Source organism: Lathamus discolor, chromosome 5 (assembly GCF_037157495.1).
Source record: "Lathamus discolor isolate bLatDis1 chromosome 5, bLatDis1.hap1, whole genome shotgun sequence".
NCBI lineage: Eukaryota > Metazoa > Chordata > Aves > Psittaciformes > Psittacidae > Lathamus > Lathamus discolor.
Genome location: NC_088888.1, coordinates 27,143,026 through 27,154,156, shown reverse-complemented (window position 1 = coordinate 27,154,156; position 11,131 = coordinate 27,143,026). Strand labels below are relative to the sequence as shown.

At 42.7% G+C, this 11,131-nt stretch overlaps 1 protein-coding gene across 1 annotated transcript; it reads left to right on the top strand.

Moving 5' to 3' along the window:
* The first annotated feature begins 336 nt into the window (after positions 1–336).
* On the top strand, positions 337–9,995 carry SCCPDH (saccharopine dehydrogenase (putative)). The gene is made up of 12 exons (XM_065680125.1): positions 337–626; positions 872–984; positions 1,203–1,283; positions 1,675–1,804; positions 3,368–3,417; positions 4,690–4,820; positions 5,347–5,464; positions 6,864–6,983; positions 7,088–7,144; positions 7,882–7,993; positions 8,831–8,912; positions 9,338–9,995. The coding sequence occupies exons 1-12, from the start codon at positions 410–412 to the stop codon at positions 9,441–9,443; spliced, it is 1,317 nt and encodes a 438-aa protein (XP_065536197.1). The 5' UTR covers positions 337–409; the 3' UTR covers positions 9,444–9,995.
* Positions 9,996–11,131: the final 1,136 nt, after the last annotated feature.

Below are 11,131 nucleotides of genomic sequence, written 5' to 3'. Positions count from 1 at the left end.
TCGGCAATGGGCAGCGCTCAGCAGAAGAACGTCTGCTGTGGGACCGGACACGATGGCGTCTCTTTACAAGCGTTGTTGCTCAAACCCGCTGGCTCTATAACCCCCCGGCAGTACCTCGGTCTGTTTTTATTTGTTCACGGTGTGTGTCAAACATGCCCGGAGATAGCGCCTCTCCCTCCCTTCTAGCTGCTGGAAGGAGAGCAAAGGGGACTTCTCCCCGGCCACCGGCCGGGGTACCCCTCACAACCCTTACTGCGCGCCCGCGGCAGCAGCTCGGGGTCTGCGCTCGGGGCGGAGCGAGGCACGACAACACCCCCCCTCAGCCGCTGCAGCGGCCGCCCACTGCGGGGCGGGGCCGCCTGGCAGCTTGGCGTCCTGGCTGCGCCCGGCGGTGCGGCAGTGTCTACCCATGGCGGCCGGTAGCGGTTGCGACGGCGGCGGGGCGGCCGAGCGGCCCTACGAGCTGGTGGTGTTCGGTGCCTCGGGATTCACCGGCCAGTTCGTGGTGGAGGAGGTGGCGCGGGCGGCCGCCAGCGGGGAACCGCGGGGCGGCCTGCGCTGGGCCGTGGCCGGGCGGAGCCGGCAGAAGCTGCAGGCGGTGCTGGAGCGGGCGGCCGAGAAGCTGGGTACAGCAGCAGCTGGTCGGGGGTCGTGTGGCGCGGCGGTGGTCCGGGACCGAAGGGGCCCGCGCGGCCCCGGTGTCGCGGCTCTTGTCTGTTAGGAGCCGCTCTCGAGCGGGTGTGGGGAAGGGCCGCGCGGAGAGCCGGGGCGAGCCCCTTGGTGCTGGGGAGGCGGTGGCTTGTCTCGGGGTGGGAAGAGAGGCTGCGGGGGGCGGCGGGACGTGTCGGTGACGGCGATCTCCGGTGCGCAGGGAAGGCGGCGGTGGGGCCGGAGGTCGGCGTGCTGCTGTGCGATGTGGACGACGCGGCCTCGCTGGCCGCCATGGCGAGGCAGACCCGGCTGGTGCTCAACTGCGTGGGCCCGGTGAGTGCGGCGGTGCGGGCGCTACTCCCGCGGCTGCTGGCAGAGCCGGGGGCTGCCTCTCGGCTGCTTGCGGCTGGGCTCCTCGCTCCTCGGGGCAGGTGACAGTGTAGCAGCTTGGCGTGGCGCGGTTTTGGTGTACATACATATGTAGGATAAAGCATGTTGGGTGAGTTGTGCTGTGGGGCTTTCGTTATGTGTGGTGTTTTTTCCTTCTATAGTATAGATTCTTTGGAGAGCCTGTGATAGAAGCTTGTGTTGAAAATGGTGCAAGCCACATTGACATCAGTGGAGAGCCACAGGTATGTGACAGTAGAAAAATGCTACCTTATGGCAACGTGTTTATTTAGTATGTTTCATGTTCCTGTTTATGAACAGGAAGATGTATTCTTCTTCGTGATGTGCAGTTTTTAAGATGTGTTAATTATTTTAAAGTACAGTGTGTTAGCTGTTAGGTGAGAGCCTCTAAGGTTTTTTCCAGAAATCCCAAATTTTTGAGTTCTGATTCAAAGCTCAGTTGTGAGCCTATGTAGGGAATTTGTGCAGGTCACATTTCTTTGTCTGTGTCAAAGATGTGTGTAAGTCGGTTGAAGTATGTAGGGTGCTGTGATATGACACAGTAAAGCATGAGTGGCTAATATTGGGTATGTCTAAATAGACAGTTCTGCTTAAAGTATTTGTTCTGTGTTTTAGTTTCTGGAAGGAATGTACCTGAAATACAATGAAAAAGCTGCGGAAAAGGGAGTATATGTCATTGGAAGTTGTGGCTTTGACTCTATACCAGTTGATATGGGAGTGCTGTACACCAGAGACAAGTTGAAAGGTGACTTTTAAGTGTAATTTTATGCTGAAAAAGAAATGCAGATTATGTTTTCATTTGGTTTCCTAAAGCAACATTACTTACATGGGAGGTCTTTCAGTCTCTCTTTTTGCCTGCCACTAGCAGCTGATCAGTTTCAACCAGATCTGGTAGACAGAAATTTTAAAGTAAATCATAATTCCTCTTAGATTGAATAACATTGGTTGTTAGTTAGAAGAGGGATTCAAGGAAATGTTGCTTACAAAGACAACAGAACCTGCAGTTGTCAGGAGTGGGCTGTTGAGCCAGTGTGTGGTTGTCACTTGGTAAGCCTCAGCACACTGCCTCTTGTACAGTGAGAATCTTTGTAGGGAAGAGGCAGTGGGAAAGGGTTTGCAGATTGGTGGGTAACTGGGTTTCCTAAGTTTTGTTTTTTGACCACAAGCACTGAGAAGCTGGTATATGAGTGTAGGCAGACAGTGCCATACGATACTTTTTACTTTAGGAACAGGGAGACAGTAACCAAAAAAGCATAAATACATTTGAGAAAAGATGTGAGATGTTTGCATAAATTCTGGATCAAATTAGGATCCTGGATGCATAAATCAGGATCAAATTTGCATTTGATCCTAATCTCAAATGAGGATGCTTTTGTTCGTCACATCTGACTTTCAATTGAAAAGGCCAGTGAGTATCCAAATGTTCTGCTTTTATGGGCTATTAAAACTGCTGTTAAGTGAGTCTGCTTTGCAATGAAGTGTATCATCTGCTTTCAGTTTAAGAAAACTCAATCTGGATGTGATTGGAGGGAGAGGAGAGGCCTGGAAATGAGTATTTGTTTTTTCGTGGGGTTATAATTTGATGTCTGATACTTTTTTTGAATAAAGATGTCTCTTATCTGTTCCTGGTTTGACTTTATGGTACTATCACCTCTGTATCCAGCTGCTTGCTGTATTGAAATTTGCTCATACAAGTACAGTTTTATAATCTGGGAAGGAACTGTGCAAAGCAAATCAGAATTTTGAGGAACTGATTTGCTGTTCATCACAACTAAGAATTCTTTGCGAAACACAAGATAACATTGCATGGTTTAGGTTTCTTGTGAGTTCAGGGTTCTCTGTGGGTTTGTAGGTTTGTGGTTGGTGCTTTGTGGGTTTGGGGGTTTGGGGTGTGGGGCATTTGCACTTAAGGTCTAGCCCAAATCCATAACTCCATCCTGGTTTTCATAGCCTACATCATCCTTTATTTTGAAACTTGGAGGAAAGCTAAATATGGCTCTTAGTATTATTTTCCTTTTTTTATTGATTGTTTACATTATGTCATTAAGTCAATAAGACATGAAAAAGGTAATGAGTAAAGCTAGTGTTGGTGACCTTTACTGAAGTACTTCACATAAGAAATCTGATACTTGCTAACTGAAATAGCTGTGGAACTTAATCTTAGTTTACTTAAATTTGAAACAAAGATGTGACTGCCTTTTCAACTAATAATGTCAGTGGTCTGCTATTTGAGGTTACCAGAGTGTATACTGTGTCTCTGTGTACTAGTAATTGTGTATGCCAAGTAATGTTTTCTCTTCCCCGAAAGGTACCTTAACTGCTGTCGAAAGCTTCCTGAAGGTGAAATCTGGGCCTGAGGTTAGTTGGTTTATACCTTGCGGGAAAATCAGAGGTATTTGTATTCCCACAGCCCATCAGAATAACTGTTATTACATTAATTCAGACCAAGGAACAAGCTGGTATTTCTTTGATGATGAATCCAAGAGCTTTATTTTTTAGGAGCTAATAAAAGCATCCCAAGCAAACACCCTTTTGTACAGTTAGTTAGGCAGACATACTTACAACAAAGGCCAGAAGTCTGTTGCATTAAGCTGTTTCAAGAAATAGTTTTGGTGGCGATGTGGGGAGGATTCATACACAAGTAAACTGTAACGGATACATGGTGTGTTGCCAGTAATTCTAGTGTGTGTTTGTGTGTCTGGAGGGATTATTTCAGTATACTTCATGTAATCGTAATACATGTATTATACATAATAATCATAATAATTTCTAATATATGTAATAATTCTAAGATCATTATTAAAACAATGAAAGGATGGCTCGAACTGGGCTGGATTGGTGCCCACCAATAAAACACATTGCTTCTCCTGTCCTGATCACTAATCTTGAGAGATGGGGCCAAGTCATCACTTGTTCTTACAAACACCTGGAGTAAAAGCAGCCCATGGAATGGGAGAGTGATATCTATCTTTTAAAGGACAGGAAATAGTTGTTAATGTGAATATGTTTGGCATAAAGATGGCTTAAGTATGTAGCGTAAGTTGTAAGTGTTGGTGAGGAGGGATTTCAGTAATGAGAACTAAATGTAATAGGATGCTTAGAAGATACATGTGTGTATGTGTATAAACATGTATTCAATAATGTGGGACCTGAGGATGACACAAATCATATGGAGTAAGATGTGGAGATTGCAGTGGGTCTGCCTGAGCTGGAGTTAATTTTCCTCGTAGTAGCCCTCATAGTGCTGTGCTTTGTATTGGTAGCTAGAAGGGTGTTGATAAGACACCAGTGTTTTGGAGAGTGCTGAGCAGTGCTGGCACAGCATCAGGGCTATCTGTTCAACATTCCTCCCACAAGTTGACCCAGGAGTTGGTTGTTTAGGGGTTTTGTTGTGGGTTTTTTTTTTCCCCCAATCTTATTTGCTCCCCTCCCTGTCCAGCAGAGGAGTCTTGGTGGCCACATGGTGCCCAGTCAAGGCCAACCCACAACATTTCAATGTAGTTCAGTGCATGTAATTATAACACATATATGTAATAACTAAGAATATGTAATAATTCTAAGGTAATTATTAAAATAATACATGAAACCTTTAGATATAGAGTTAATTACTGTTTCGTGGTATATCACTAGGGAACTTGTATACATGATGGGACCTGGAAGTCAGCTGTTTATGGTCTTGCGGATCAAGACAACCTGAAGAAGCTTCGAAAAAAGATAGGATATGCCCCTGTTCCAGTAGTTGGTGCAAAGCTTAAAAGGAGGTATAAGTCTGAGATGGGAAACATGCTGTCTTCTAACAGTTCCAGTATTTGTTGTATAGATTTTTAACATACTATTAAATAATAAAAAGATGCATTTAGGACTTCAGTGTAATAGGAACAGAGATGCTTGTCTAGTAGAATTGAAGTTCAGTTTTGCAGATTTGCTTGTATTTACTGAAAACAGAACATGACCCAGCATTTACTGGGTCTCAAAGTTAAATTGCTCTAAGGGGCTTTTAGTGGCATGGTACAGTTTTGAACTTCAATAAAATGGAAGAAAGGAATGTGAGGAGAATATTATTTTGGTTATCAGATTCTTCCTTGCTGTAGTGCATGGCATCTTGAGTCACAGATAGTTTGCTTTTGGTGAAAAGAAATAATGTCTGTCATAAAAATGCTTGAGAAAGGCCAGTATTGGTAGGGCTGTTACATTGATAAGTTTCTTCAGTTTGTGTGAACATTTGAACATTTTTTCTGACCTTGTTTTGTTGGGTTTGTTGTGTTGGTTTTTTTTTTCCTTTTACAGAGGGCTTGTGTTCTACAGTCGGGAATTCAAAGAGTACTCCATTCCATTCATGGGATCTGATGCTTCTGTTGTGAAACGGTCTCAACGTTATTTGTACACAGAGTTGCAGGAAACACCTGTAAGTTGCTGTTATTAATATACTGTCTTTGTTACTGCTTTCAATTAATTTGCTTTATGTAATAACTGTTCAGTTAGTAGAAGTAGTGCAGATCTGCATAGTAGGGCCGCTGTAGTTAGGTAAACAGTAATGAACCGGAATGTGCTTTTGCTTCTGTGAAGAAGGAGGCTTGTTCTCTTTATCACCTTTGGAAGCTGCTTGACTTGATGTGGTCTGGGTTCTTCTGGGCGCACTGGCCTGTTTCATACTACTTGATCCTCTGCCTGATGAGCTTGCTTATTGCTGCTAGCATAATAGTTACAAGATTAGCTTTTAGGGTTCTTGAGCTGTCTAAGTATGTATTTGTAGGGAATAGGAGCCCTAAGTCACAGAAATATTTGAAAGTTAGGCTTCCTGATTTTCAGGAATGATAAATACATTAAATTCTCTTCTTGTAGAGAGGCTTCTTTTTGTTGTGTCAGTAAAGCTTCTGAAAGGGTGAAACAATAAAATAAACATCTTGATTTTATTCACAGCCTCCTCTTTTATTGCAGTATGTCAGGGAAGGTTCAGGTTGGACAATAGAGAAAGCTGTTCTGTGAAAGGTGGTCTGTCACTGGAACAGGCTCCCCAGGGAAGTGGTCACAGCACCAAGCCCTTCACGGTTCAAGGAGCATCTCTGGACAATGTTTTTAGTCATATGGTTTAGTTATGGATAGTCTTCCAAGGAGCAGGGAGTTGGACTCAATGATCTTTATGGGTCCCTTCCAACTTGGGATGTTCTAAAGTGTAGCTGTAGTTAGGTCAATCTAGTGTAGTAAACATTCTGATAAAGAATTCATAGGCTGCTCATTTGTATCTGGAGAGTAAGGGCAGTATGAAGTGGTGGAAAAGATGCTAAGTTTTTTGTTTTCCTCATGGTTTCATGAGAGGAGACCAGCACCAACAATCTGTATAACAACTGTGCAGAATCACAGGCATCAGCTAAGAGATGAAGGTGAGATAGCGCTCTAAAAATGCACATGGAAAGCACAAATGAGAAAGGCTTGCTACTGTTATTTCAGATTTGAAAAGTAAGGCAAGGCCGCAGTTTCTCTTAAGCTAAAGCACAGGGATCTTGGAGGAGAAGCTGTAAATCAGATACCAAACCACAGCTTTCTTTAGAGTTTTCCACTCTTGTTTACTATGCTCATTTCCTCACCATTCTGTAGTTATATTCCATTCTCATAACGCATTATGAAGTGAAGCATTATTTGAAGAGTTCTTTGGTACTAAGACAGTCGTTTAAGGCCCTGTTTAAGCAGCTATGTATTGTATCAAACACTTGCATCCTAAACTGGGGGTAGATTTATTTTTACAAAGGAGTTGATGCAAAAATTTTAATGTCAGTTCTGTCTCTGAAAATACATTTCTGCCTCAGGTGCAGTATGGTGCTTATGTGAACGTAGGTGGTCTTGGTTCTGTTATGAAGCTGATGTTTGCTGGCATTTTATTTCTGCTTCTTGTGAAGTTTAGCTTTGGAAGAAAACTTCTGACAAAAGTAAGTGTTCAAAACACAGAATTAAAATGTTTGGAGATTATTTTTTTTCTATCTAGTTTACTGTTGGTCATCTTTTTGTTTTTCTCCCCTGCTTCATTATGCAGTACCCAGAATTTTTCTCTGCTGGATACTTCACAAAGAAAGGACCAACCCAGAAACAGGTAACTGGCTGTTTCCCATCACAGTTATTGAATAAATGTGTCATGGTAATGATGAAGTAGTAATTCAGAGTCAACTGCATAGAAATAATGTCTGAATATACACTGTGTGTATTCATGCAATATCTGTTCAGATAGCTTTGAATATTTAAATGCATCTTCTGTTACAAAACATTGAAGTATGTAGAACTCATGTTAGGATGGGTCTGATGTATTTCTGTGATGCGTAGATTTAGATATTAGGAAGAAATTCTTTACTGTGAGGGGTGAGACACTGGCCCAGGTTGCCCAGAGGAGCTGAGCGCTCCATCCCTGGCAGTGTTTGAGGCCAGGTTGGGGCTTTGAGCAACCCGCTCTTGTGGAAGGTGGCCCTGCCCATGACAGGAGGGTTGGAACTGGATGAGCTTTAAGGTCCCTTCCAACCCAAGCCATTCTACAATGATTTACATGGATGGCTTACAGCACCCAGCCTGTCAATGATGATGACAGAGGGAGACTGAGCAGCAGAAACAGAGGGCTGGAAGCACTGAGAGAATAAATGGACTTTAGAACAGTAACAGTTGAACACAGTGGAAGTGCTTAAAAACATAGATGAGATTATGCCTTTTAAGCAGTGTCTCAGAATAACTACTCTCATGTCTACATGGTTCATAGAATTTGGCGTAATAGATCCTTCTATTTTCTACTTGTGTTTGCTGGGAGTGACTTACTCTTTTGGTGACCACACTTGTCTACTACAGATGGATGGAACCTCTTTTACAATTACTTTTTTTGGCGAGGGTTACAGTGAAGGGCAAGATCCCCAGAATGGCAAACCAAATGTAAAGATCTGCACTGAAGTGAAAGGACCAGGTATGTATTTTAGTAGAAACTAACTGCTTTTGCGTCATATTCCCTACTTTAAAGTAGGTTGATGGTTCCACTGCTCGCTCTTTCACCCTTGAGGAGCACCTGCAATGTGGACAAAGTTAACAGCCTTTACAGAGGATTACCTTGGATACTAGCACTCACTGAGACCTGTTTTTTGAAACAACCAATTAATTTGTGTTCTTCTCATTCTCTTTCCTTCTGACTTTCCCATTCAGATTTTCATTTTTGCAGAGTAGAGCAGTTAGAGGGAGAGTGCTTTAAGGACAGTTTCCAGTTGTTACAGCCTGGACTTAGTACTAGTTTGTTTCTAGTCCCCTGTAAGTGAACTTAGAGATGGTGTGGTACCATTTCTAATTATAACATACTTGTGCTCAGATCATTCCCTTGAGGTGAGATGACACCTGAAGTAAAGTTTGGAGACGGCAAGGAAAACACTCAGAAAGGAGTTAATAAAGCATAGCTTCTTTAAATAACTAGTGATGTAGCTGCATCAAAGGTTTGAATTTCAGGCAGAGGCTGGGGAAAGCTCCTGTGACAGTGGGCTCTGTAATGGAGAGCCCTCTGTCACTGTGAGGCGATGGCTTGTGGTTGTGTCATTATAGGCCTCTATGTGAAACATATTTGTCCAGCTTAGATCTTAAGGATTTCACCAGCTACTTGGGAAGATGACCATGTAGAAAAGCTGATCGTAAATGCAGAAGGCTGTTTCATTGCCAAAGAGATAATTCTTCAGCAGGCTGTAGGTAAAAGCAAGATTAAATTCTACATTTCAACACACTGTACATAGTTGGTGGTTGGTTTTTGTTTTGTTTTTGTCAGAGCCTGGCTACATTGCTACACCAATTGCAATGGTTCAAGCAGCCTTGTCTCTTCTGGAAGATTCAACTTGTCTGCCTAAACAGTAAGTACTTTCCCATGCAGAGCAGCTTGATCTCCCTTAAAGCTACTGTGTGGACGACTTGTTTCTCTTTGAAAATACAGATCTCATAACCCTGTGGATTTCTGTGTTACCTCACTCAAATGGCTGCGCAAGGGAGATCTTTCACCACGAGCTGCTTTAAAGCCACTTATTCTTCATTTGCCTTTCAATTTGAAAGGATGTAGTTCATAGGTTTTTAGTAGTGCTTTTGCATCATGTATTGCATCAGTATTAAGTTTGCTGGATCCAGAAATGAACCTATGAATATGACCAGCTTGCCCAGTTCTTCACAGGCTTTCCTGTGGGACACAGTGGCACTTTTTTTAGCAAGGAGTATACATTTGGCTTCTAAAAAAAAGTGTCACTCAATTTCTTTTTACCCCTGATGTTTTTATTTTCATTAACAGGGGCGGTGTATATTCTCCAGGAGCTGCTTTCTCCAAAACAAAGCTGATTGATCGCCTTAACAAACATGGTATCGAGTTCTCTGTTATTAGCAAGCCTGAAGTCTGAACTCAGAACATAACTGTATGAACTAACACCTTTCCTGAGTTTAGCTCCAATAAAACTCATTTGGCTGCAAAAGCCTAATTGTTCAATAGTTACACTGTGCTATTGTTTACAGCAGAATTAAAAATGAGTGTAAAGTTATAATACTATTTGCTATAGTGAACAACCCCATAGAGGCTATTGAGTTTGAATTTGCAAGCCTATTACTGGGTGCTAGTTCTAAAATTTCATGTGATCTCTTCCCATCTGAGTTTTAAGTTACTATATAATGGAACTGCTATAGCATCTGCTTCACCATTAAACACAGCCTTCTTCCTTCACCCCATTCCACCACTACTAAAAGCAGGCAGGCCCCAGCTAACACGTGCCTTAGCAGATGAAGCCACTAGTTGGTCCTCTTGCTTATTTGGGATGGTTCCTATGACTTCATGGTGTTCTTCCTTCTAATGCCTTCATGGCCATGGTGAAATAAAGGAGGAGTGGTGGTTTCTTGGAGTTCAGAGAAATAGTTTTGTCATTTTGTCCTGGGTTATAATAAAGATGAGCTGCCTCTGTGCTGTTGTCTTAAGGTGTGCTGACTTTCATCCTTACTAGCTTACCCATAGTGAGCCATGCTAAAAAAGGAGATAAGAGAAAGCCGAAAGAGTAGGGGATGTCAGTATGATCATGACTGTGTTAAATTCCATTCCTGTGCAGAGGCACTTAGGCTTTTTTGTACCAGTGCCTCCTGCCTTGCCAGAAGTTGCTGAACTGTCACAAAATAGCAACATGCTATCCTTCAAAACTCAATTTAGGAAAAAAACTTCCTTTCATGCTTACATATCTATGAACAAGAAAGCTGCAAGTAGTTTGTCCTAAATTCAGTGAAGGTGGACAAGCCAAAACCCAATGTGCATGTATAAATCAGTAAGCACCAGTTACAACAAAAGCAGAAAAACCTTCACAGTACTGCTACCTGAATGACCCCAGAACCTTTGTGACAGCCCTCCCCTAAGTGATGTATCTACTCCCAAGGCTATAATCATCTTTGCTACAGTGTTGTCCCACATCCCAAAGCTATGACAACCTAATTAAGTGAGCCTCTTGTTAGCAGTGAATAGCTCTTTGTAACAGACAAGAAAATGTCAAACAAAACTAGAGCATGACAATTTGTTAGTACATGTATGGAAAGCTTATGCATGTACGTACTAGCACATGCCCCTGTTCAGCCCCTGATTTTGTAAGTTCCTTCAACAACTGCATAATGAGCTGAATCAGGGAATCTAACTGGCAGAACAAAAGTAGTAGTAAAAAATTGACGGCTTGCAGAGGGAGAACTCTACAAATGCTGTCCATTGTGCAAGGTGAGAGGCTAACCCAAGAGCTTTCGGGCTAGGGAACAGCCAACAGTACAGCTTTCTTCAGCAGAAGACACTGCTGTAAAAACACCTCCACCTCTTCATTTAGAAGTGTTCAGGTCTTCTTAGCTCAGTGAAGGTTTTACAGGGGGTTAAAAGGAGGATAATGAAACTAGCTTCATGATATGGACAATATAGAAGGAGAAGAAAATGGAACTCTGAGAGATCACAACTGCTTTGTTCTAGCAGGCAAAGGCAAAAAGATCAGCACCAAGATGACAGGTCAAATGTTATTTCTTTTATTGTAACATTGTGATGACTGTGAATGGGAACACAGTTTAACCCAAACAGATA

Coding starts and splice junctions, on each gene's coding strand:
- SCCPDH (XM_065680125.1), top strand. CDS start 410: ATGGCGGCCGGTAGCGGTTGCGACGGCGGCGGGGCGGCCGAGCGGCCC. Junction 4,821..5,346: donor GGTGCAAAGCTTAAAAGGAG/GTATAAGTCTGA, acceptor TTCCTTTTACAG/AGGGCTTGTGTTCTACAGTC. Junction 6,984..7,087: donor GAAGAAAACTTCTGACAAAA/GTAAGTGTTCAA, acceptor TTCATTATGCAG/TACCCAGAATTTTTCTCTGC.